The 26,227-nt window shown below is 47.3% G+C and overlaps 2 protein-coding genes across 6 annotated transcripts; one reads left to right on the top strand and one right to left on the bottom strand.

Moving 5' to 3' along the window:
• Positions 1 to 145: 145 nt before the first annotated feature.
• On the top strand, positions 146 to 13,087 carry FTSJ1 (FtsJ RNA 2'-O-methyltransferase 1). 4 transcript variants are annotated; one of them, XM_028711643.2, is made up of 12 exons: positions 165 to 287; positions 545 to 588; positions 1,979 to 2,119; positions 2,469 to 2,538; positions 2,635 to 2,737; positions 2,879 to 2,957; positions 3,080 to 3,132; positions 4,025 to 4,078; positions 5,892 to 5,994; positions 8,945 to 9,028; positions 10,595 to 10,698; positions 12,402 to 13,087. In XM_028711643.2, exons 3-12 carry the CDS (start codon positions 1,999 to 2,001, stop codon positions 12,621 to 12,623), a joined length of 993 nt encoding a protein of 330 aa, XP_028567476.2. In that variant the 5' UTR covers positions 165 to 287; positions 545 to 588; positions 1,979 to 1,998; the 3' UTR covers positions 12,624 to 13,087. The 4 variants fall into 4 exon arrangements, with proteins under 4 accessions (XP_028567475.2, XP_077777306.1, XP_028567477.2 ...); XM_028711642.2 differs by lacking the exon at positions 545 to 588 and having other exon boundaries at positions 146 to 287; XM_077921180.1 differs by lacking the exons at positions 545 to 588; positions 8,945 to 9,028 and having other exon boundaries at positions 146 to 287.
• Positions 13,088 to 13,621: 534 nt separating this feature from the next.
• On the bottom strand, positions 13,622 to 26,221 carry LOC114587433 (organic solute transporter subunit alpha-like). Of its 2 annotated transcripts, none has more exons than XM_028711640.2 (7): positions 22,977 to 26,221; positions 22,485 to 22,636; positions 21,822 to 21,895; positions 20,349 to 20,504; positions 18,552 to 18,663; positions 15,922 to 16,174; positions 13,622 to 14,349 (listed from the first exon to the last, which is right to left on the bottom strand). In XM_028711640.2, the coding sequence occupies exons 1-7, from the start codon at positions 23,113 to 23,115 to the stop codon at positions 13,919 to 13,921; spliced, it is 1,317 nt and encodes a 438-aa protein (XP_028567473.2). In that variant the 5' UTR covers positions 23,116 to 26,221; the 3' UTR covers positions 13,622 to 13,918. The 2 variants fall into 2 exon arrangements, with proteins under 2 accessions (XP_028567473.2, XP_028567474.2); XM_028711641.2 differs by having other exon boundaries at positions 13,623 to 14,349; positions 22,485 to 22,580.
• Between the last annotated feature and the right edge of the window lie 6 nt (positions 26,222 to 26,227).

Below are 26,227 nucleotides of genomic sequence, written 5' to 3'. Positions count from 1 at the left end.
ACTATCTCAAATCCGCGAAAGAATAAAGCAAAACACTACAACTCCCGTGCTTCCTTGCGACAGCCAGAAGGCGCCGGCGCAAGCGCAGTGATCCGGGAGGCGCGCACGGCATCCAAACTGCGCATGCGCCATACCGACGCGGAAGAGCGAGCAGCGCTTCGTTTGCTGTAATACCCCTTGCGCATGCGTGGTGCGGGGCATAGTTAGAGATCCTTGCATTGGCCATCCATTTCCGGCATGTGAAAAACAACCACCGCGGGCCGTTTTCAGCGGGCGACTTGCTTCCGGTATATATGGGATTTATATCTCCATGGGGAAAGGACGGCGCATTTTGGGGTAGCCAGTCTAGGCCTCCTTTGGGACTCTGTGCTCTCTGAAGTTGGTGGGACAGGCAGACATTCAACAGATGAAGCTCTGTTCCATCGGTTGCATTTCTGTAGAGGGAAGAGCCTTCTTCACCTGTTGGTTTCTGCCTGTTACGACGCTAAGCATCTGCAGAGAGCTGGCTTATTTATTTATTTATTTATTTATTTATTTGATTTAGGTCACAGGGCGGTTACGTTAGTATGAATCCTGCCTGTCTGCCTGGTAAGGTTGGCTTTCCATACCAACAGCGTCTCTCGGATCTAAGATTTATAGGAAGCTGGGTAGGGTGGAGTGGGGCCTTGTTTCTGGATTGCACCATTTCCACGCTGCATGTGGGGACTCGCATGATGGGCTCACCCTGCACACAGAAATGTGGAATGTCAAGGAGAACACTGGGATGGAGTCTTACACACCTTGATGCACCGCACCACGTTTCTCTGTCCAAGGGGATTTCCCCCCCCCCCCCTAGAAAGATTTAATTATTTTGGTATGGAGTAGCAAATCATTCACAAGCCTGTCTCCACCTTTCATTCTGAAGTGCTGCGGATTCAAAACAGGTTTACAGCTTCATTTTCCGTTTGTGGTCACTTGGCAACAAGAAGCTGAGGATAAGCTAAGTCTCCATCCGGGGACCTTCTCACAGTGGTAGCACCCAGTCCTGGAATACAAGAAGAATTAGGAAATAATAACAGGGGCTTAGGAAGCTGCCATGTATTGAGTCAGACCCTTGAACCATCTACTCTGAATGGCAGCAGCTCTCCAGGGTTTCACAAGTGCAATAAAAAAGTACAGAACGCATTTTCATAGAATTGTAGAGTTGGAAGGGATACTGAGGATCATCTAGTCAGATGCAGAAATTTAAGCGGCTGTTTGTATGGGGATCAAACCAACAAACTTGGTATTAGCTACACCACACTTCGAACAACTTAGCTATCCAGTTTTGAGAGATAAATTTCAAGGTGATGCTTATTCTCTGCTAACCCCCTAAACGGTCTGAACTCATAGTACCTCAGGGAATTATAAATAGTAGACCCCGCCCATCTGGCTGGGTTTCCCCAGCCACTCTGGGCGGCTTCCAACAAAACACTAAAATACAATAACTTATTAAACATTAAAAGCTTCCCTAAACAGGGCTGCCTTTAGATGTCTTCTAAAAGTTTGTTAGTTATTTTTCTCTTTGACATCTGGTGGGAGGGTGTTCCACAGGGCGGGTGCCACTACCGAAAATATATAATTTGTACCCCACCCGTCTGACTGAGCTCTGCCCTGAATAACATCCACTTAAAAGGTAAAATCTACAAGAGCTCTTTCAGTGGTGGGGCTGCAGCTTTGGAAGAACCTCCCAAGAGTTTCTTTTACTTTTCAGAAAAAGGCGTTTCAGATGTATCAACTCTCCAGGGCTTTAAAAAGTACTCTCTGAGGTTCTCTGTTGCAGCCATTTTGATATTGATACTGGATTAACTAATAGCTACCTCCTCCTCTAGGGTCGGCCTGTTATGCCTCTAGTTCATTCTTTATAGCAAGCCAGTGCTACTGCTTTGACCCACAGTTGAGGTTCTTCCCCACACAGTGGCAAAGCAGGTAACAGACACGTTCTTCTCTCGCATTCTAGTATCTGTCAGATAAGTGAGGATGGGACGTTCCTCCAAAGACAAGCGTGACATTTACTACCGCCTGGCCAAAGAAGAGGGGTGGCGAGCCCGTAGTGCGTTCAAACTTCTGCAACTGGATGAGGAATACCATTTGTTTCAAGGTGGGCCAAAAAACATGCGTCCCCATTATATTACCACTTTTTCTTGCATCACTGAAGGGCATGAACAAGTGTTGAACACTCAAACCTATTTTTATTGCCAGGGCTTAGACCCAGAACCTGTGAAGTGGAATATTAATACTTTTGCTTTGGTACCTCCTTCTAGCAAATAGCTTTTCTCAGATGACTAGAGTCCTGTTTTGGGGGAGATAACACTGCAACAAAAGCCCCATCTTACCACTTTAAACAGCCATGTATTCCCCCAGAGAATCATCTCAGGAGTTCTTCTTCCTAATCCTTTTTTTCAGCCCCTTTGCAGAGGTGCTGACTGATCGTCTCTTGTCCTTCCTAGGTGTCTCTAGAGCTGTGGACCTCTGTGCAGCTCCTGGGAGCTGGAGCCAGGTTTTAAGCCGAAAGATCAAGTAAGCAAACAATTCAGTTCAAATATATCTAGTGGGTTCCGTCCCCTTAGAGATGGGCTTGACTCTCATGGCATCTACTTATATTCCACCCCACAGAGGAGAAGACATGAAAAACTCCGATGTCAAGATAGTAGCTGTAGATTTGCAAGCCATGGCTCCGTTGCCGGGTGTCATCCAAATTCAGGGGGACATTACCAAGGTAGGTGCTACCTAGTGCTTCTTGGGGTGATGTCAGCCTTGAGCTTGGCCTCTACCCCATCTAAGCAGCAGCAGAAGAAAAAGAGGCCTACCCAGAGAACAGTCTCTTTGCTCACATACCCACCTACCTCTCTGTTTCCAGGTCTCTACAGCTCAGGAGATCATTTGCCATTTTGAAGGGCAGCCCGCTGACCTGGTGGTGTGCGATGGAGCCCCTGATGGTAGGTGGCAACCAGGCTCCCAGCCTTGTCATGGGAATCGGGGAGCTCTGCTGGGCCAACGGTGGCTTTAGAGGGAAAAGCTGCCTGAATTAGCACTGATATGTAATTCCTTTACTCTGCAGTGACCGGACTCCATGACATAGATGAGTACATTCAGGCCCAGCTGTTGCTCGCTGTGAGTATTTCTTGGTGTTTGCCGCTATGTGTAATGAGCAAACTCAACCACAATGGGTGCTGGGGGGGGGGGGGCTTTGCACTGATGGAAGAGCCGGTTGGCATCCTTCAGCAGAAAGTAGCCCAGGCTGACTAAATGCAGCAGATCGGGAAGCTCGATAGGAGCAGTGCCAGCAAGTGATGGGTGTGAGTCTTGCTGGGATCCACAGGCCCCAGAAAATTCCACACTGTTCTGGGTCCTGACATAAGGCCTGATATCAAACAGGTTAATGGGATGCCCTCCAAAGGACCTATCTGGTGTCATGATAATCCCCAGACCTGGAAGATCTATAGATTGCTCCTAAGTGGAGTCTTCTGTGGTTAGGGCTGCCCCACAATCTCAATATGCAATTTGAAAAATAGATTTTCAGTACAGTATTTAGCATTTGGCTCTGAATCTTGGCTTTTTTAAAAAGGTATGCTACAGCTGTAAAAACAGATTAACAGTCACAACTTCTTGTGAATTCTCAGAAACCCAAGGAAGGGTTGACATGGCTGCCAGTTCGCAGCCAGGAGACTGTTCCAGATGATGCATTGGCCGGGGACACGTTCAGTTCCCACTCATCAGCTGATCAATGCTGACTTCAAGGTGGACCCTGCTCACGTGTCACAATGAGCCACTGAAGGTGGAAAAGCCCAGGAGCCAGTCCACTTTCCCACCCTGTCTTTCAAGTACTGGGCCTTTGCTAACAGAGAGGAAAAGAGCAGGAGCATAGCAAACCCTTTTATCTAGGTTTCTTTTCCGGCCCAAACTGTCATGGGATGCTGGTGGCTCTGTTCCCCACCTGCTGCATCTTTGTGCCAAAAAAGGCTTTTCTCTTTTGGTGCTGATTGTTTCCTTCTGTTTCTTCCAGGCTCTGAACATCACTACGCACGTGCTAAAGAAGGGAGGGACATTTGTAGCAAAGGTGAGCCCTGCAGGTGATCAGGGAAGAGTTAATAGGCACTGCAGTTCTGCTTTAGGTGTGGCCAAACAGGTATAGCCAAACAGGGCTGCTGTGGGCACCGCACCAAAGTCATCACCCTGCAGTGATGCTTCAGCACCTGCTTATTGCTGAGCTCACCTAAGGCACCACAGCAAATAGGATGGGGACTCGGTGGTCTGTCCAGTTCATCAGCCCATTGAGCGTCAGCAGTGGGCCAGGAGGTTTTTCAAAACAGGAACAAGGGAACTTGAGAAGGAATACTGAAAAATTTTAAGCTCAACTTCTATTTCTTTTTATTTATTTAATTTAAAATATAATTCAGTAATGTGTAAGGAATAAGGAAATAAAAAAAGAAAAACACAACTGAGTAGGAGTTAAAATTAAATTTGGCAAAAAGGAGTACAGATTAGGATTTATGGCAGAGTCAAATCTGGCCCATAGCTAGTGCTGAAAAATTAACTCAAAAAGTAAGGTATAGTAGAAGACAGACCAAAGGTGATGTGTTTTTCAACCACATGGCAAAAATCTATTTTGTATGAAAATGATAACAACGGTGTTTAAACACCTCTGGTGAAATAAGATGCTATTTGGAATTCTTAATAACTCTTCACCTTCAAACAAGAATATTGCAAGACCCAGAGGATACCAACCTGATACTTTCAAACAAAGCAAAATAGCCCGTTACGCTTCCCAGGGATTGTGAATGCAAGGACCCAAATTCGTGAGAGCTTGACTTGAACCCTTAAGGCAGGCATGGCCAAACTTGGCCCTCCAGATGTTTTGAGACTACAATTCCCATCATCCCTGATCACTGGTCCTGTTAGCTAGGGATGATGGGAGTTGTAGTCCCAAAACATCTGGAGGGCCAAGTTTGGCCATGCCTGCCTTAAGGCAAAGGTGGCAGTTAGTGGCATTGGGAATCCTCCTGATGTGTCTTCTGACATGCTGAGGCAGGATCTTGTGACTTCGTGAGATCCCACAGCAGGGAACTTGGGTTCATTTCCAGTGTTATCAAGAGTCACTGCACTTGGGTGCTGGCTGCGTGTTGAGTCTGTTTTGGGAGCACCCTGGGCTTGTTCCCTCTCGGCACCTGATGCCGTTGAGCTCAGTGTCCCCAGGACATCTGAATTACGCCCCTTCCCCATCTCTCATTGGCAGAGGATTCCTCTGCATCTGTGTCACTATCCACAGCCTGGGTAAACTGTATTCTGCTCTGGTCAGACCTCACCTGGAGTACTGTGTCCAGTTCTGGGCACCACAGTTCAAGAAGGACACTGACAAACTGGAACGTGTCCAGAGGAGGGCACCCAAAATGGTCAAAGGCCTGGAAACGATGCCTTATGAGGAACGGCTAAGGGAGCTGGGCATGTTTAGCCTGGAGAAGAGGAGGTTAAGGGGTGATATGATAGCCATGTTCAAATATATAAAAGGATGTCATATAGAGGAGGGAGAAAGGTTGTTTTCTGCTGCTCCAGAGAAGCGGACACGGAGCAATGGATGCAAACTACAAGAAAGAAGATTCCACCTAAACATTAGGAAGAACTTCCTGACAGTAAGAGCTGTTCGACAGTGGAATTTGCTGCCAAGGAGTGTGGTGGAGTCTCCTTCTTTGGAGGTCTTTAAGCAGAGGCTTGACAACCATATGTCAGGAGTGCTCTGATGGTGTTTCCTGCTTGGCAGGGGGTTGGACTCGATGGCCCTTGTGGTCTATTCCAATTCTATGATTCTATTCTAATGTGGCGTAAGAATGTAGATTATCCAGGCGAGATTATGGCATTTTGCTTCCCTACCTTAGATATTCCGAGGGAAGGACATCACCCTCCTCTATTCCCAGCTGCGAATTTTCTTTCCTGATGTGACGTGCGCCAAACCCCGAAGTAGCCGCAACTCCAGCATCGGTGAGTGACCAAACAGCTTCTTGCAAGCTTGGTTAACTTGCAGCTTTCCACTCATGGGGGAAACTCTACAAAGCGTTACAGGATCTGACAGCTTGTTCAGAATCACTGGAGTCTCAAAAAACTATAATAATGAGTGGAATTCTAAGTGGCACTAAGGAGATTGCTCTGTCTGCGCGAGTATTTCTGCTTGCCCAATGAAACGATCTTCCCCCTCTTCTCCCCCTGTAGGCTGTTCTGGGGCCCCTCCCAACACCCCCAGAGCCTATCTGGGGGGCATGGATGGGGAGGAGAGGCAAGGGGAAGCCATGTTGTGCTGGCGGGACTTGTCCTGGCTCCCGCTAGCGCAGCTCTTTAGTTGTATCTGGCCCCATGTTTCTAGTTGTCATTGTTGCAGGTGAATGTCTGGAAGCATTCAGGCAGAGGGCGAAAGATGGTGCTTTTGCACCCTGCGTGATACGCACATCCCCTCGTGACTTCCAGCGTCTTTCCCATCGCCCTATTATCCATTGCTTTGCCAACTGTTTCCTCCTCCCTCCACCCTGCTCCGTGCAGCAACCTTCTACAATTGAAAGAAAGCAAATGAGCAGTTCTCCAAAAACACAAAAGTGAACGCAGGTCAGAGAAGCGCACAACAGAATCTGCACGTGCCGTGGCGTAATGTTCTCTTAGGGTTTTTGATTGAGTTTGCTTTGGTATCTTTGGTGGAGGTCTTTTCTGTCTCAGTGCCATTTTTTAAAAACCAAAGTCATGTTTGTGTTGCAGCAGCTGCACTTGCAGTTTAGGCTAACTCTTTAAATTTATGCAAACATGTTTCCTTAGTCTCCTAGTTCAGCTAGGGACAAGAATCCCATTACATTGCTGTCAGAGCTGCCTCAGGTCCCAGCTCACAGAGGACCAACGCCAGTCCGTTGTTATACAAAATAGTCTTTATTGAAGTTCAGTTTCTCATTTACAGCCACAGCGCGCAGCTCTACGTCTTAAACCCTAGACCGCCGAAGCTCCGTCTGAGTCTCCTCCCCCCAGGCACCAGTTTAAGACCCTAACCTTGCTCCACCTTTTCCTCTGCTCCCTCCTCCTCTGGGTCCTCTTGTCCGCCGAAGTCTTGCCCTTCCTAGACTCTTCTGACGCTGAGTCCCCTGAGTCTTCCCCCTCCCTCCGGCGGGCTTTAGGACCTGGTTCCCAATCCGGGTTTTCTGCTGTCCCGCGCGCCTGTACATTTGAACTTGGCGCGCGCGCCCAGCCTGCCACCTTCCTTCTGACCGTTATACTGCTCCTGTCGCTGCTTCCCTCTTTGGGGGTGCTAGCTGGGCCTGACTCCTCCCCCCTGCTTGCCGGAGGAGACGCTGACTCTGACCTATGGGGCTCTTCCCCCCCACTACGCTCTGGTGGGGAAGCTGGTCCTGATTTCCAGCTACTGCTTTGGGAGTCTCCGCTGGCCCCCTGCTTCTGGTGTGTCCCCCCCGGGACCCCCCTTGCCCTGGCCATCGGCGCCCCCTTCTGGGAATCTTCTGATTCACTGGAGAGGCTCATGGAATCTCTCGGGTCACTGTCATTCTGCCCTCCGCTGCCCTCAGATTCTTCCCCTTCGCTCTCCATTTCCTCTCTCCCCTGTGCCTCTGCTCCTGAGCCCCTGACAATTGCGTTCAATGGGTTGCCATGCATTTGCAAAATTAGAACATGTGTACAACACATCTTCTGTGTACAGTGGTACCTCAGGTTAAGAACTTAATTCATTCTGGAGGTCTGTTCTTAACCTGAAACTGTTCTTAACCTGAAGCACCACTTTAGCTAATGGGGCCTCCTGCTGCTGCCACGTGATTTCTGTTCTCATCCTGAAGCAAAGTTCTTAACCCGAGGTAATATTTCTGGGTTAGCGGAGTCTGTAACCTGAAGCATATGTAACTTGAGGTACCACTGTACTGTTGTTGAAGGCTCGGTCTACCCAGTGTTGGAGGTAGTGGGCAGTTGTTTGCTCCTGCTGCAAAGCTAATCCCCAAAGGCTGTGTTTCCCCGCTTCCTATAGATGTGAGCGGCAGCCATTCATTTTTGCAGGTCATTCTCTCAAGGGCACCGCTGGCAAATGGGCTCTTGCCATTGAAGAGCCTTCTGTCTATTGCATGAGTCATGCGTCCCTCATCTTCTGCATCCCAGGAGTCAGACTGTTTTATTCTGTCACATAGAACTCAGTGGAAACAATTTAGAACAGAGTCTGTGTCTGAATAGCTCCATGCTGGTTCTTGGTCGTTTATAGGAAGCTGGATTACATCAGTGAGGCTACTGGATCCATCCAGCTTGGAGTTGTCAGCCCTGACTGGCAGTGGGCCTCAGGGGTTGCAGGCAAAGCTATCTCCTAGCCCTGCCAGGAGATCCCAGGGATTGAACCTGGAACCTTCTGTTTACAAAGCAGATCCTCTATCCTCTTTGCTGTGTGTCCCCCCCACCTCCAGCCTGATGGTTTTAGTGCAGAACATGCCTTTTCCCAATGCAGGTTGAGGTTAGGCACAGCATACTCCTCACGGAGCTTGATAACCAACTGTATTGGGGAAACAGCAGGGGGTTATGTGTGTTTGTGTGTAATTTAGTGTATAATTTAGTGCACACCCTGGAAATGATCTCTTTCAGCTTCTGCCTTCTGGAAGAAGGTACAGGGTTATAAAGACTAGGACTAAGAAACAGTTTCTATCCAAATGCGATTTTGGTTTTAAATGCAGTGTAAGGAGTCTCTATGGGAGTGCACTGTATTTTAAAAATGGGGTATCAGAGTTTTTAGGGGGCTAACCAGGCTGGGATAGCTGGGATAGCAGGCTTGTTGGGTTTGAATGTATTATGTAGATTTTAAATTTTTTTTCAATTTCGTTGTTCTGTATGGGACAATGACAATAAAGATTATCGTATCGGAATGCCAGAGCGGTGATCACCAAAGCTTTTAACTGCCTTTTCATCCTTCCAGAGGCCTTCGTTGTTTGCCGAAACTACAGCCCCCCCGAAGGCTACGTGCCAAACATGTCCAATCCTTTGCTAGATCACTGTTACGGTAAGGAACCTTGAAGGGGGAAGAGATGTTTCTGCGGGTTCCTGTTGTGCTGTGGGACGCGGGGCAGGGAAACTCAAGGGAAAGTGGGAGGTTTGAGGGCAAAGGCAAGAAAGTGTGGATGGAGGAGGGCAGGTGCAAATTGACTACAGGGGGATTGTGAGTCATTGGTCCCAGGAAGTGATCCATTGTCGGATTGCTTCTCTTTCTTCTTTTTTGGCAGTATCGAGCAGGGACTGTGGAGGCTGAAGCTGTCGTATGTTTCCTGTCCATAGAGTCAATTTCTTGAGAAGCCAGGCAGGCCCCGTAGTATATAAGTGATGAAATCAAAGTCTTCCATAAGTTCTGGATATGAAAAGAATGAATTTGCCTAGGGAAAACCTCCGTTTTAATCCAGTGTGCAGTGCGGTTTGATCATGAGGAAATCAGGTTGACAAAGGAAATATGACAAAAGTGCCTTGTGGCAACTTGCAGATTAGCAAATTGGTTGTGGTGTAAACTTTCCTGGACTGGAGTCCATGCCATCAGCTGGCCAGGTGGATGCAGAGGGGAAAAAATGTAAAACCTCCAGGCCAGCGACAAGACTACACAAAAAGTAAAGCCAGTTCAAATTCAGCTGAAGCTTAGCTGCATAGAAAATAAACATTGGGAACATTCACAACTGACACTGTTGGTGATAACATAAATCGCAGTAGCTTTAATATGTTAACATCAGCAGTGTGACAGAAAACCTAAATGGATGTGGTATTATCTAAAGCAGGGATGGAACACCTGGGTCTGCAGGGCCGCCAGACTGTTTTCCCCAAACTACACCAACCTGCCCCATGGACTGGATCGCTCAGCCAATCCCTGCAGAAAGTAGGATTGAGCTACCTGCCCACCAGCTGATTGTGAGGGATCTCGATCCTGCTTGCTTGTTATCTCCGCCCCCCGCCCCCCCAGAGGGACAACTTCAAGAGGGGGCTGGGATAAGCTACCTGTCATCATGATATTAGATGATTGACAGGTGGCTGTCACAAGTTGGCCCTGTATGGTATGGGAAGATGAAGATATGGTTCGCTGCACCAAAAAGATTCCCCCGTATTTCTCCTTGTCCAATTTCTGGTATTTATTTCTCTCCCTGCTTTTAAATCATAATCTTACTGGATTCTAAGTTTCTGGGCAGCAGTTGTGTTATATTCTATTACCTTCTGCATGATGCCTAGTTATAGTGCCTAACAAAGACTCGCTTGTTGTTATTACCATCATTATCATTGTGATCAGCACTAAGTATTGGAAGCCCTTTTTGCTGAAGCAGTGTTTTAGCAGGAGGAAAAGGCACCTCTGCCCTAAGCCAGGTTTCCTTTAAAAATACGTTCCCCAGGAACCCAGGAGGACTGACGAGTCTGAAAGCTTCTTAGCCAAAGAGAATTTTTAAAAAGATGTTGTAATGATATTTGTAAATGAGGGGAATAGGATTAGGAATTGTAAAGAGCTACAAAGGTGAATAGTGGGGCGGGGCAGGCTGTGTTCAACCCTCAAGGGTCCATCTCTTTGCAACCAGCACTTACCAAACCTCCCCCAATACAGATGTGGATTTTAACCAGCTGGAGGGCCCCAATCGGGTGATTGTCCCCTTCCTGGCTTGTGGAGACCTGAGTGCTTATGATTCCGACCGGACGTACCCTCTGCAGGTAAGGCTGGTCTTGGGTGGTGCGCCTGGAGGCCAGTGGGAATGGGTGATTCAAGCATAGCTCCATCTGTCTTTGCTCCGATTGAGGAAGCAGGCTTTTTAGAACCAGGGGGAGTCCTGGGGAGTCTTCCGCCACTTGGTCCTTCCTGAATCGGTAGCTGCAAAACCACCCTCTGGTCGTTGGCAGTGGTGGTGCTAAGAACAGAAGAGGCCTGCTGGATCAGACCAAAGGCCCAATCTTAGTCCAGCACCCTGGCCAGCATCCTTAGTGGCCTACCAGATGTCAATGGGAAGCCCACCAGCAGGACCTGAGGGCAGTAGGAGTCCCCCTCCCCATCTGCAATTTCCATCGTGGTATTCAGAGGCATACTGTCTTCATCATGCTCCTTTCTCGGTGCAAAGATTAAAGTACAGTGGTGCCCCGCAAGACGAATGCCTCGCAAGACGGAAAACCCGCTAGACGAAAGGGTTTTCCGTTTTGGAGGTGCTTCGCAAAACGAATTTCCTATGGGCTTGCTTCGCAAGACGAAAATGTCTTGCGAGTTCCTGCAGGTTTTTTCCCCTCCCCCCCTTTTTCCCAAGCCGCTAAGCCACTTATCAGCTGATCGCTAAGCCGCTTAACAGCTGATCCGCTAAGCCGCTTAACAGCTGATCGCTAAGCCGCTTAACAGCTGATCCGCTAAGCCGCTTATCAGCTGATCCGCTAAGCCGCTAATGGGCTTGCTTCGCAAGACGAAAAAACCGCAAGACGAAGAGACTCGCGGAACGGATTCTTTTCGTCTTGCGAGGCACCACTGTACACGGGTCCCTCTATTAGGGATTCCCAGTCCAAAGCCCCTGGTGCCTTGCAGTTATCGGCAGGAGAACCTGAAACAGGCAGCATTGCATCCAATGCTAGTCCTACTTGGAGCAGCCTCGATGAAATTATTAGACCTAAGTCAGTCCCAGCTATTAATTTCAGTGGGTCTACTGTGGATGAGACCAATAATGGATCCAAGAAGGTGGTTTCTGCATGTGCTGTAGAAGGAAGTGAGGGGCAGGTGGGGCTCATCCACCAGGCAAGGGGGTCCATCTAGGTCAGTGATGGCCAAACTTGGCCCTCCAGCTGTTTTGGGACTTCAATTCCCATCATCCTTGACCACTGGTTCTGTTAGCTAGGGATGATGGGATTTGTAGTCCCAAAACAGCTGGAGGGCCATCACTTATCTAGGTGAAGGAAAACCTCTGCTGCCTTGTGGGATATCTTTGGGAGAAGAAAAGGCTACACAAATCCAGAGTGGAGTCCCTAAGAAGGTTAGATGGCGCTTTGTACGCCTCCTTCCAGCAACTCCTGCAGCCAGGCTGGTGCCGAGCGTATTGCTCTGCTTTCCTTTGTACTACTTCAGCGAAGCCGAGAGAGGGGTCTTGTCATCTGGGCAGCCCAGGATCTCCAGTCATATGGCCAGGCTCGTGTCCTAGGAAGGTCTCTCTGGTGCTGCTACAAAAGCAGTTTGACTCCACTCCTGTCTCTCAAGACAGACAGATGCTTAAGTAGAAGTAGCATTGGCTACAACCCAAAGACCGCAGTGTAGAGAACGGAGGTGCCCATTGATTAGCACTGGAGATTAACAAAAAGGATAATGGTGGTTGACGGTGCTTAGGCTCCGGAAAGGGACTTGGACCACCTGCTTTAAGGCTCTCTTGCTCTCTTTCCCATTTGATCAGCTGGATCCCGAGAAGAAATACACTTACGTACCCCCGACTCAGCCTCCCATCTGCCCTCCCTACGAAGAAGCCTGCTTCTTGAAGAAACACAATCTGCTGACCAAGGAGCAAGTGCCCCAGCCTCAGCAGGAAAGGGTCCTTCAGGAGCAGCAAGAGCAGGGGGCTGCACGCTCACCCCTAGAGGCCGAGGTCACAGACGCCCTGGGAAAACTGTCAACGTGACATTATCACAGAAATGGGGGGCAAGAGATGCATACCGCCCCCTGCTGGTTTGAAAGACTTTTCATCCTTCTTTTACAGCAGTGGTTCCCCATTAGCTAAGTACTGCAGACCCCCTGTTTTTCAAAAGCCAGGCCGTGGTCCCCTTACTTTTGAAATTTTGATATCTCTATGGTAGTTTTTGTTAGGTGAGTAAGAACAACAATAATATTTACAGGCCGCCCATCAGACTGGGTTGTCCCAGCCACTCTGGGCAGCTGCCAACAAAATATTAAAAACACAATAAAACCTCAAACATTAAAAGCGCAGACCCCCCTGGGTGGGTTACACAGACCCGCTGACGTCCACAGACCACCAATTGGGAAGCACTATTTTACAGAATTTCCTGTTTTATCAATACAAAGTCCCTTTGTCCCTGACCAACCAAAACCGTGTTGATTTTAATAAAGCTTTGTCACTCGCTCAGAGCTTTTCTTTTGCTGTGATAAGTAGCTGGAATGCTTTATTGGGAAGACACACAGAGAGAGGTTCAAATTCCTGTTCATTCATCCAGGGCAGACAGGATTCTCTTGGTCTCCCTTCTCTCAAAGTCAGACTGTGTTCTGAGTGCTGCAGAAATTATTGATAATAATTTAACAAAGGCATATTGTTTCCCAGTACCGGATGTCCTTCCAGGTTTTTGATTATGCTGGCCTTCGGCATACTGCTTATTACTTTATTTTCTTTCATCTTGACAGTCGGGACTTGCTATAGATCAGGGGTCTGCAACCTTTAAGACAAAAAGAGCCACTTGGACCCGTTTCCGAAGAAAAAAAAACTGGAAGCCGCAAAACCATTGCGACATTTAAAACAAATATATCTCCGGAGCCGCGATCTGACAGCGGGCGGGAAGGCGACGTCGGGACGGTGCGTGACTAACGCACGCACCGCCCCCATGCGACGTCACAGCCAGTACAGCGCCCACCACAGTGGGGAGTGTCGGGCGCACAATGCGCCTCCTCCCCTCGCTAGTATCCACCACGGAGCCGTGGCAAAGGTGTAAAAGAGCCACATGCAGCTCCGGAGCCGCAGGTTGCAGACCCCTGCTATAGATTGACTGAAATTCCCTCACAATGCTATTTATTCCTCATGGTAAACTTGTTCTTTCTCCCCCTGCCCCACTCCTTGGCAAAGCATGGGGTACATGGTTGTTGCTGTCATCCTCCTCCATCATCCTGTTTTCCTCAGGTCAGTCGTCCTTGTTTCCTCAGAATCCAGGTGTTGCCACAAAGGGAGGACCGTTCCCTGGAGACTGAGGGCTACACAACAGTGACCCCTTCACCATTCAGTTTGGCCACCTGGGCATGGATTTGGATTCCAGTTGGCGGTGATTCTGCGCCAGTACTTTGGCGTGAGGAGCTGGCTTTCAGGCCCTCAGCCCGTGGAGGCCCTGTCCTCAGGATGCCTGGCCCCCAGCCATCCACAGGCCCCCCCACAATGAAATCAAACCGGTCCAGTGGAGTGTGCTCTATGGTACACAGAGACTCCTCACCCAGGTAGCCTGGGTTGGCTCCCTCCATGGATGCGTCGTCTCCCGGGCTGCAGCGTCCAGACTGGGGACCCTCGGTCTGGGAGGCTCGATGGCGGGTGACCTGCTGAGTGTCCAGCTGCGGCTCGGCTCTTCGGAAAGAGTAATGGGCAAATATGCCGATGAAGAACATCTCGACAGCCAGGGAATAGTAGTAGATCACTGGAGGGGTGAAGAGAGAATTAAGAATATGGTACGCTCTGCAGCAGAGGTGGGGAACTTCCGGCCTGCTAGGGATTCAAGTTTGGCCCAGGAGGTTGTTTCCCCCAAACCTTGCCCACTCTCCCCACATCCAACATCGTATGCAATTTCAGGTGTGGGGCGGGTAGAAAGACACATGACTGCCAGTGCTCTCCCAGTTAGTTGTGCATCGGCAAGGGGAGGCAGTTTCCTTACACCAGGCTTCCTCAAACTCGGCCCTCCAGATGTTTTTGACCTACAACTCCCACGATCCCTAGCTAGCAGGTCCAGTGGTCAGGGATGATGGGAACTGTAGTCTCAAAACATCTGGAGGGCCGAGTTTGAGGAAGCGAGCCTTGCACCTTCCTTTGATGCTTGGGCCAGACCAGCCTTCGCCAAGCTGATGACCTCCGTAGGTTTTGGACTACAAGTTCCATCAGCCCCAGCTAGCTTGGCAGGTGCCGTAGTTGCACTAGCGGAAGGCAGCACAATGATTCCGAGTTGCATAATAACAACAACAACAACAATAATAATAATTTATTATTTATACCCCGCCCATCTGGCTGGGTTTCCCCAGCCACTCTGGGCGACTTCCAACAAAATATTAAAATACAGTGGTACCTTGGGCTAAGTACTCATTCCGGAGGTCTGTTCTTAACCTGAAACTGTTCTTAACCTGAAGCACCACTTTAGCTAATGGGGCCTCCTGCTGCTGCCATGCCACCAAAGCACGATTTCTGTTCTCATCCTGAAGCAAAGTTCTTAACCCAAGGTACTATTTCTGGGTTAGCAGAGTCTAACCTGAAGCATATGTAACCTGAAGCATCTATAACCCGAGGTATCACTGTACAATAGTCTATTAAGCATTACAAGTTTCCCTAAACAGAGCTGCCTTCAGATGTCTTCTAAAAGTCTGGTAGTTGTTTTTATCTTTGACATCTGGTGGGAGGGCGTTCCACAGGGCGGGCGCCACTACCGAGAAGGCCCTCTGCCTGGTTCCCTGTAACTTGGCTTCTCACAGCGAGGGAACCGCCAGAAGGCCCTCGGCGCTGGACCTAAGTGGGCAGAACGATGGGAGTGGAGACGCTCCTTCAGGTACACTAGGCCGAGGCCGTTTAAGGCTTTAAAGGTCAGCACCAACACTTTGAATTGGACTTCCCCCTGCACACCTCCACAGCCTCCCCAAATCTGCTCCAGGGGGGTTGAGGGAACCCCGAGAACTGCATGGGAGGGAGAGGGGCACTGTCAAGCATGCAGAAATGTTTACACTGATGGAACAATCTCCTTAGCTCTACTGCGAATACAACTCTTGGGGTGCACTAGGTTAGTGAAGGCTAGCCCAGATGACGCCCTGCGCCTTGCCCAAGAGCCAGCTTTTTTAAGGAACTAGCCCCCTGAGAGACCCCGACCCCGCAAGGGGTATCTCTGCCATGAGACAGCAAGGAAGGCAATTGCCCCGAGACGGCAAGTCAGAGAGTGAGGTTGGCTTGCCCGTCAGCCAGCCACCCTCAATGGCGCCTGCTGCAGCCTCCTGGCCTCCCTGAAGCAGCTTACCTTGGGAGCGTGTCACCGGGGAGAGAGGTGGGCTGCAAGGGATGGCCCCCACTGCCCCCATGGTCTCCAGGATCCCACTCTGCAGGCCGCAGAGGACGAGAACCAAGATGATGCAGACGAATTTGGAGCGCAAGCTGTAGCCGTTGAGCGCTGGCTTGGTGGCTTTGTAGAAGAGCAAGTAGCCATAGAAGGACAGGAATGTGGAGATGGCAATGATGGCGTAGATGTAAGAGTTGGGGTTGGTGTAGCCCACCTGGGAGAGAGGGATGGCAAAGGTGAGATGTCAGATTCTGGGACTCCCCCCAGCAACACGTGTTTGGGCCCAGAAATGGAAACGAGTAGAATTAGCAACGAAAGAAGAATGGCAGACGAAATTAATGGACTATGCAGAATTAGATAAGATGACAGGAAGGATTTGAAACCTGCAGGACCAGAGCTTCTCAGAGGACTGGAATAAATATGTGAACTATTTGAAAAGCAATTGTAATCAACAGATTACGCTAGTGGGATTGCAAGAGGTTTTGTAAGGAGGAACATATGAAATATTGCAAGGAAGGTTATGAAGAGAGCTATTAGTTAAGAAAATTAAAAGTAATAGTGAAATTAAGAAATGTAAATTAAGCGAAAAAGATTGGAAACTTTTCAGATGTGATTGATGGAAGTCAAAGAATTGTATAAGGTATGAAATTATGTTCAATGATTGTTGAAAATAGTATGTTAAAAATAAATTTAAAATATATTAAAAAAGGAATGTGGAGATGGCAATGATGGCGTGGATTTAAGAGTTGGGGTTGGTGTAGCCCACCTGGGAGAGAGGGATGGGCAAATGAGATGTCAGATGCTTTGACTCTCCCCAGCAACACGTATTTGGGCAAAATTAACTGTCACGAATGGCACTTTCAGAGCAAGACTTTTGAGTAGAAGTCCAGGGCCCCCCTCAGCAGCAGGAGAAAGTGGGCCCACCCAAAGTGGCTCATGCCATTTTGAGTAATGCACATTAGCTCCTAAAGAGCCACAGACATTTACCCATGGACGCAGTAAGACTGTTAAGTGCAGAATCTAAAATTCCCTAACTCCACTGCTGAATGGTGCAGTGAAGATCAGCACATTTGAGAAAACAAAAAACACAGTTCAAGGTCCTGAAACATTAGCTCTCGAGAGTATATTTAGGTGGTGGTTGTTGTTTTTAGGACACCTTTCTTAGTTTCTTCCTACAAATTAATACCACAGGGTTTTTTGAAATATTAAGCAGGGGCATAGAAATGTATGAAAATAAATCATGGAAAAGGCTAAGCTTCAACACTAGCACTTTGGTATAATCAGAAATGTTTAACAGCTTGCCAAACTGCATATAAATAGCAGGATACAATAACTATAGAAAAGCTCAAATTTCTACTGTAGCTAATCCCATCCTGATCCATAGCCTAATCATGAAATCACTGGTTCAATTTATCTGGCTTTAAATTAACAGAGAAGATGGAAAATGCTATTGCGCTCTTTGTCAGCAGGGATCATTAATGTTTTTAAGGCATATGGGCAGATGTGAATTTTTGAATGAGTGCTGTGGGCCCCACACCTGAGCAAGTATCTCACAGAGAGAGAGAACTCACACACCATTTCCAAGGGATCTGGGTAAAAGCTGGATCCAAAACAATCTGAGCCTTGAAAAGCCCATAGAGCTAAAAGAGGAAGTGGGAAAGAGCATCACTTTTCTAACTTCCCGTTTCAGGTCTATGGACATTTCAAGGGAGAAAATGTTAACCACCCTCCATGCTTCATGGTGGGGTGAGGGGTGTGTGTGTGTTGAGATAAATATTTTGTGGGCACCAGTGGAAGACCTGAAGGGGACCACTTCATATACATCTCTAACCTAATATAGTTCCATCTATAGAAATCCAGAGGTGATCTGGGGGCCAGAACCGGTGGTGGTTCTCCTTATATCACCCAGGAGTGGCCCTTGCTGTTCCCTCTTTGCCTGTTAACCAAGGCAACACAATTCTCTGAACTTGCTTCTCACATTTATTTCCTTCCCACCTTTCAATTTATGTCCTGCACTTACTTGAACTGGAGGCTGCTTGCAAGCTTTCATCCCCAGGGCTGTGGAATTTTACTGTGCTTTTAAAATCCTGACAAGCAACTTTTAATTGATACCAATCCACAGTTGCCCCGTTCCCTAATTGCCAGGTTTGCCCTGGGTTGGTCCCAGCCTGGTGCTCAGGAACGTAACAGCATTTTCATGGTAAGATCCAGCGGTGATACCAAGCTTGTTCTATGGTTGTCATCCAAAGAAACTACTGCTAAGGTTCAGCCAAAGCTTCCTATCATTATGCATACAGAATTTGAGCTGCCTTGCTGCATCAATTTGATATGCTTTGGCTATAATTAAGACCAGCTTTGTTACTCAGTGAGGAATAACAATGCCGAGATTCAAGTCAGCTCAGTCCAATGGAAGCATCTATCAACAGACCAAAGAATGGGCACCTGTCATTTTCCTCAGGAAAATATCCAACCTGCAGCATCACTGGGAATACCAAGTAATCATTCTGTGCTTAATAGACATGCCCAAGGTGTGACTTAATTCCCTTCCTCTCTGCCTGTTAGCCATGAATTTCACAGCCATGATTACTTACATCGCCATAGTCATATTTCTCATCCGTCCAGAGGATAAGGGTGACGAAAAAGAGGATGGTCCTGATGACAGAGAGCTGGTACACAGCCAGCGTCATACATCGCAAGTTTGTTCTGCAAAAGGGAAGAAGCCGGTGGTTTTCTTTTCTTTTTTTAATTTTTTAAAAATTTATTTAACATAAATATTACAAAATATAAGCAAAATATTGCAAATACATACATATATATTTGAGATAAGCACACACATATAAAAAAGAACAAAAGATAAAAAAGAAAGAAAAGAAAGAAAAATAAAAAATAAAGAGAAGGTGAAGAAGAAAAGTTGGAAGAATTTCTTCCAAATTTATTCTACAAATATCTCAATACTGTAATAAAATTTCATTGACTGACTTCCACCGCTTACACTGCACTTCCTATATGCAACCAGTGCGCCATGGTACCCTGGGGTGCCTTGAATGATGGTCAGGGAAAGATGTGTAAAAATGGATTGTTAACAGGGGGTAATCTAAAGTTATAATATATTAAGACTAAAGATTAGGATAAAAACAAAGAGGGAAAGGATTTGCTGAACCAACTAATTGAACTGGATACAAAAAAGGGAGGTGTGAGGAGGTCTGGGGAACAAGCGAATGAAAGATAAGACACGGAAAGATTTAATTGTTTTTAACTTTTTTTACTTTGTATTTTTTCTTTTTCTTTTTTTCCCTTTTTGTAATATTTTGAAAACTTTAATAAAAAACTTTTTTTAAAAAAATGAATGATGGTCAGGGGTGCTGTGGGAAACACTGGCCTCTGTCCCTCTTTTCTTCCCTCTCTCCTCTGATGTCCTCTTTTGTCTCTGCCTCCCAAAGGCTGGCACAGCTGTTTGTTGCAGCAGTCCTGGCTGCAAGCTCCCCAGGCGAATGGTGCCTCTGGTTCTGGCCACACATAAATTAAAGCTAAAGGTAAAGGGACCCCTGACCGTTAGGTCCAGTCATGGATGACTCTGGGGCTGCGGCGCTCATCTCGCTTTACTGGCCGAGGGAGCCAGCATTTGTCCGCAGACAGTTTTTCTGGGTCATGTGGCCAGCATGACTAAGCCGCTTCTGGCGAAACCTGAGCAGCAACGGGAGCTCACCCCATCACAGGGATTCGAACCGCTGACCTTCTGATCAGCAAGCCCTAGGCTCTGTGGTTTAGACCACAGCGCCACCCTTACACATAAGTTACCGTAGATTCATTAAAAATCTAAAACTAAAAGCAGCATAAAACAAGAACTAAGAAAATGAGACATTGAATGGGGAAACCAGAATGAATTATGCAAAATAAGGAAATGTGATTTACAGAATTTTTAGAGGTCAAATAATTCAGTCTGGCTCAACATTTTATATGTATTTAAAAGCACAGGTTTTGCGCAGCCATGGAGATAGGAGAAGAAATACGGTAAAAGGCATATTAGGAGGACAGCTCTAATGTGAAGGTCTGGAAGCTTCAAGTTGTTGTACATCATGAATGTGTGTGTTTGTGTCAGTGCAGGACCTTAAGGAAAAGGCTTATCACCATCTGTCATGTGCTAGGCACCACTGAGAAATAAAAACAAAACCACAAGTCCTTGCCTGAGATTTTCATAATCTAAAAATGTAGGCAAAAGGAACAAGGAGATGTGGGGAATGAGGAAATTTCGCAGAGCCTGATGTAAGAAGGGGGCGGGATGCATTTAGTTGAGCTGTTCTGGATCAGTTGCAGATTATAGGGTACAATAAGGAAGCTATAATGTGCAGGACCAACTCTGACACGGCACAAAGGCAGGCTCTGCTTACCTGTTGGCAGCAATTTCAGGAAGGCAGCAACAGCAGCAACAGGGGAAAGGGTTTGGAGAAACGCGCTGGCTCTCCAGTTGCTGGAGCATTCGGTCTGATCCGCCAAAGAAATCTCTGATCAATGCAAGGAATTTCCAGAGGGTGATGGAGTGGTAGCTGTAGGAACAGGAGAGTTACAGACTATGCATCTGCTGGATCAAACAGGCAATTTTGTGGAGCTGGAGAGGACTAGTTGGTGGAGTAAGTTCAGAGCTTAGGCTTAAGTCACCTTTTGTTTGTATGATATACACAATATCCTTCCTTGGGTTCTCAGGCTGAAATGTGGTGCACATGTTCAGGACACAAGGCTACAAGGCCACATCCATTTTGAAGGAGGAAAGGGGGAAAGGTGTTTCTGCATAATATTTGTTGTGAAGGTGGAGATGGGGAAATGGAAGGTGGGATGAACAGCCAGAATGACGCTATTCTATGGTCCCAGTGAAGTGGTCGTTGTGCTCTAGTAGTTATCCGTTTAATAGACCTGGGTCCAAATGCAGCTACATTTGGGGTGGTGGGAAATGATCCAGTGGACCAGCCAGCCAGTAAATGGAGTCAGTGCGTTGAGGGAATCTAGAGCCATACCTGCAGTAAACGTTCCATAATGTGGCACTGGGATTCTGGAGGAGAATCTGTTGCAACTTGAGTTTGCCCACCATCTTCATGAGGGAGACCGCCATGCAGTCATTAAAGGTTCACAGACTCCTTCCCAAAGGTGATGGCAAACTTCATTCACCATAGAGTTGTTTATCAAAAAAAGTAAACACAGTGGCAACTTTAGTTGCATCCTGTAGACCAGCTGTGGGTAACCTGGGGCCCTCTAAAAGATGCTAAACTACATCTCCCATAAGCCCCAGCAAACATGGCCAATGGCCAGGGATGATGGGAGTTGTGATTCCGCAACATCTGCAGTGCCAAAGGTTCCCCAGCCTTCCTGTAGATTTTTCGAGGAAAAACAATCCTGAAGTAGATAACTTCAGGTCTTCTTGGCAGTAATTCCCTCAGGATAAAGGTAAAGGGACCCCTGACCATTAGGTCCAGTCGTGGCCGACTCTGGGGTTGCGGCACTCATCTCGCTTTACTAGCCAAGGGAGTTGGCATTTGTCTGCAGACAGCTTCCAGGTCATGTGGCCAGCATGACTAAGCCGCTTCTGGCGAAACAGCGCAGCACATGAAAATGCCATTTACCTTCCCGCCAGAGCAGTACCTATTTATCTACTTGCACTTTGACGTGCTTTCGAACTGCTAGGTTGGCAGGAGCAGGGACCGAGCAACGGGAGCTCACCCCGTCGAGGGGATTCAAACCGCCGACCTTCTGATCGGCAAGTCCTAGGCTCTGTGGTTTAACCCACAGCGCCACCCGCATCCTTTAGGATAAATTACATTTAATCTTGCTCCTTCCACCCCCTGTTCCCACTCCCATCAAAAGAAACTCACATGGAGGCCACAAAGTTACAGACGAAGGAAGTGCGAGGGATGAACAAACCAATGAGGGAAGTGAGACTGAACACCTGTTGGATAAGGAGATGGGATATGATATTAAAAGATTTGCACCTGGTTTGGATTGCAATTTGTCCCTAAGTAGCACATTCCTTTACACAATCCATCTTATTCAAAGCACATTCAACGCACATTATTTCCCACAAGGACTTTGGGGCACTATAGTTCACCCCTCACTTAGTTACGGTTCTCCGTAGCCCGCCACAAACTACTGTGCTCAGAATTCTTTGTGGGGCGGGCGGAAGAAGATACCAGTACTCTGAAGTGTTGTGTGTATGCAGCCTTCCGTTTAAGCCACTAGATGCTACCACAACATGAGGCTGCAAACGAAGCCAGCTACCGGTAATTACACATTTGTGTGACGCAGTTATGTGTGACTAGTACACAGGGAGAGCTGCAAGCATGGGAACAATGGGTTGCAGGCAGCTAACTTTTACTCAGCGTAAACCTATTGAAAGGAATGGACCTAAGTTAGCCAGGATCCTAAATCAGCTTCACTGTGGTTTCTCAGCTGGATTTCCGAGGAAGTGAACACAGGGTTGCAGTCTTAAGAGACTGAGACAGGAGAGAAGGCTGCCTGCCTCCTTTGCCCGTTCTTACCGGATAGACCCCCAGGATCCAGAGCGAGAGGCTGGTTCGGCGGGAGCTGTTGCCATGGCGCAGGAAGAAGCCCATCTGCTCCAGGAAGAGGCCGACCTGCACAAGGCCCAGGAAAACGGGGACTAAGAAGATCCAGATCTGAGCCTTGATGACTGTGCAAAAGGGACAGTGGCGAGTCAGGGAATAAAAGCGCAGAGATCCCTCAAGCAGGAATTCTACAGAGCACCTTATCCGACCCGGAAGCCTTTCTTCCTGACCTCAGATATACAAGGGCTGGCTGGGCTTTTTCGTGTGTGAGGAGAAGGCACTCTGCACATGGTCAAAGGCACTCTGTTCTTACTGCACCATGTCCCATGGCTGAGTCAAAAACAGAGTAAGTTCTGAAGCCCTTTCCTCTGCCTTTCCGTACCCTCTGGCCGGCCCTCCTTGCTTCCAACCACAGCCGCATCCTGGTCATGATTCTCCACCCCACAACAGCTTCCCCAACCTCACCTTGAAAGATCTCCGATGACAAAGGGAACTGACCCCCAGAGAGAGAACAATTTGAGGCGCGCGCCATTTTCCTCTCTCCTGGACAGGTGCCTCCAGGATCTCCCCACCCCCAATCAATAATCGCTTCCTTTCCCATCATTAGTCACCACATTAATCATTGACACAAGCCAGGCACAGGTGTCTTGACAACAGGGCCAAGTCCACCTCTCCTCACCTGCCAGGGAATCCTGAACCAGGGCAGCTACATATTGTGCCATGAGGGCAGACCCACACTATATACTTAAAGCACATTCAACACACATTCTCCAAAAGAATCGCGGGAACTGTAGTTTTCCCTTCACGGAGCTTGTTTCCTGCAACCTTAACACCATAATAATCAGGCTGAAGGAGCTGGCGTTTGTCCACAGACAGTATTTCCGGGTCATGTGGCTAGCATCACTAAGTCACTTCTGGCGCAATGGAACACTGAATCCAGAGCAGCGCACAGAAATGCCATTTACCTTCCCACCAGAGCAGTACCTATTTATCTACTTGCACTTTGACATGCTTTCGAACTGCTAGGTTGGCAGGAGCTGGGACCGAGCAACGGGAGCTCACCCCGTTGCGGGGATTCGAACCACCGCTGTCGTGGGGGCTGCCTCCATTAAGGCAGAGCAGAACCGGAAGCCAGATTTCCAGAATTTCCCCCACTTAACCTGCTTATCATTTTTGGTACTCAGGGAGCATATTAATTTAAGAAACTGCCTTATTATAGCTGTATTCACACATAGCACCAAGCCATTGTTTGTTTTAACCGTGGTTTGCTCAACAAACCACGTGTCATCTCACAGATGAACAAACCTACCTCATCTTGTTTCTCCTAAATTTGGATTGTTTTCCAGCTGCTCTACCCTCATGCCTAGGCAACTGAAATGGGTTGGCTGAACAAACCATGGTTAAGCAAGGCTGTTGGGTTTTCAGACATAATGCCAAATCAGTTATGAAACTCAAAATGCAGAAAGCTTGTGGGGCATTAATTAAATTCTATTTTACGGTGGGTGGCCAGTTACTAAAACCTGTGTTGAAAATCTTTGCCAATAAAGTGGCCTCCCAGATGCTCTACGGAGTAGTAATATGGGGCATGTATCCAAATGCTAACAAAACCTTATAAATAGGGCAGAACAAATTCCTCAGGAAAGTGCTCTTCCTCCCCGATGGGACCCCAGCTGCTCTTCTCCGCGTGGAAGCGGACGTGACAATATGGGCTATAATTGACTATCTGTGTCTAAACTATGTGAAAAGACTTCAATCTCTCTCAGAGGAGAGATTCCCCGCTATGTCCCACACAGAACGAGAACAGACCAAATGTTGGAATGTTGGCAGCCAACGCCCCTTGACCCAACATCAATTACAAGATCTTCAGGTGATCATGAAGATGGAGAAGAGGCACTTAAGAGATTGTCTCTTCAGGTCCGATGCAGAAAGGGATTTAACCATGATTGCCTCTACCAAAAGTTCACCATGGTTCCCACTTATCAAAACGAAGCACATCTGAGCTAGTTGTCTGACAAAGCTCCCACTTGCAGTACTAACAATCATTTTTACAGAATTACAATTCCAGTCGATGCCCTTGGTGGTGGTGGATGGTCGGTACGGCAAAGTACAGCACAAGGAAAGACTTTGTCTGTGTGGGCAACCTTGTGTAGAGGACCTGTACTCCTATTTATTGCAATGCCCGCTATATCTAGAACCAAGAGACCGATTTATAAAACCCCTGCGTACGAATGGGTTCCGCCACTTGAACAGGGCGGAAAGGGTGAAATGGCTGCTGAGTGATACTGATGACTTCATAACTTATAAAGTATCACTATATGCGTTGGCAGCTAAGAAGATCAGGAAAAAGAACTAGATAAAATACCAGTCAATTGCAAAGGTGATCCGGACATTTAAGCTGGCACATTCTATCTGAGAACTTCCTGCTATTCTATCATATGCAACAAATAATTTCTAGAAGATGAGACTGTGGTTTATTGTATTTGCAGTGCCTGATGTATTTATGGTTATTGTTTTTCCCCCCTTTTTGTTTCCTTTGTGAATGATGCCATGACCTTTGGCTAGTGCAATAAAGTTTATGATGATGATGATGAGTTATGATATGACAGAGTTAAGAATCTTACAGATATCAAACCATGGTTTCACTTGGTGTTTTGTTACCAGAAAACAAGCCATGGCTTAGGAGGCTAGGTTCATGTGTTCAACCAGACTTTGGCTAAACAAATAATGGCTTAATGTTACATGCAAGCCAGGCCAATGAATCAAAACTAACTCGCCCAGTCCTTCCATACTGGTTGGCGGGTGCTCTGCAAGGCCTCATGTAGAAAGTGTTTCGCTGCTTACAGTGCAATTAATTCTAATCCTGTCTACTCAGAGGTGATGCCAACTGAATTCAACGGTGTTTAACTCTAACTCTCCCTGTCAGAGTTACGAGTATATTTGACACAGAAGGTGAATAAAGAATGGATATTATTTAAAGAGTATTCGGAAAATTACTGTGATAACAAAATTCTCCTGGCAGACCTTGAATGATTCTTGTAACATATTGGCTAATAGAATAGTATGAAAAGTTCTAGGAAAACAAAAATAACAAGAAGGCATTGTGGGTAAAATGACAAAATAAGAAACAGTACAATGAGAATAATCGGAAGCTAATTTTATATACTTCATCTTCTTCTTTTTTCTCCCTTTTCTTTTCCTTCTCTTTTCTGTAAAATATGTGTAAGTTGTGCATCTTGTTTGTAAATATTGTATTATTATGTATTGTCATGTACATTGATGTTGATTGTTCAATAAAGTTCAATTTCAACTCAAAAAGAAAAAAGAATTCAGTGGCGTTTACTCCCAGGCAAGTGGAGTTGGGCCTTTTTCAGCCTGCAGCTCCTGTGCTCTGCCTATAGCCCCCATGCTCCAAATAGTCCGAAATAGGTAAAGCACAAGAGAACCCTTTCGACCACTAGCTTCCCTATACTGCTTTGTAGGTCTGCCTCCACAGATGCAGCAGAACGCTGAGGTGGTAGACCAGGCTTCACCCACTTCAGACTTCAGGGCTTTCAGTTGCATTTGTGATTTGCTCCCCCACTTAAAAAGGCTCAGGATTCAAGATATACTTTGGGAACAAGGAGGGAGTGCAGTGGCAGCAACAGCAGGGGATGTATTCCTTGGAGGTTGGATCTGTTGTCCCTGTGGATCCTGCCACCTGAGGCAGCTGCCTCACC

Source organism: Podarcis muralis, chromosome 17 (assembly GCF_964188315.1).
Source record: "Podarcis muralis chromosome 17, rPodMur119.hap1.1, whole genome shotgun sequence".
NCBI classification, from domain to species: Eukaryota; Metazoa; Chordata; class Lepidosauria; order Squamata; family Lacertidae; genus Podarcis; species Podarcis muralis.
This window is presented reverse-complemented; position numbering and strand designations above follow the sequence as displayed.

What these genes read in the sequence shown, in the direction of transcription:
- FTSJ1 (XM_028711642.2), top strand. Translation starts at nt 1,999, where the DNA reads ATGGGACGTTCCTCCAAAGACAAGCGTGACATTTACTACCGCCTGGCC. An exon ending in GGAATACCATTTGTTTCAAG is followed by an intron (nt 2,120 to 2,468) that starts GTGGGCCAAAAA and finishes TGTCCTTCCTAG; the next exon opens with GTGTCTCTAGAGCTGTGGAC. An exon ending in ACCGGACGTACCCTCTGCAG is followed by an intron (nt 10,699 to 12,401) that starts GTAAGGCTGGTC and finishes CCATTTGATCAG; the next exon opens with CTGGATCCCGAGAAGAAATA.
- LOC114587433 (XM_028711640.2), bottom strand. Translation starts at nt 23,115, where the DNA reads ATGATGGGAAAGGAAGCGATTATTGATTGGGGGTGGGGAGATCCTGGA. An exon ending in TGTAACTTTGTGGCCTCCAT is followed by an intron (nt 20,505 to 21,821) that starts GTGAGTTTCTTT and finishes CTGTTCCTACAG; the next exon opens with CTACCACTCCATCACCCTCT. An exon ending in CCTGAAATTGCTGCCAACAG is followed by an intron (nt 18,664 to 20,348) that starts GTAAGCAGAGCC and finishes TCCCTTTTGCAG; the next exon opens with AACAAACTTGCGATGTATGA.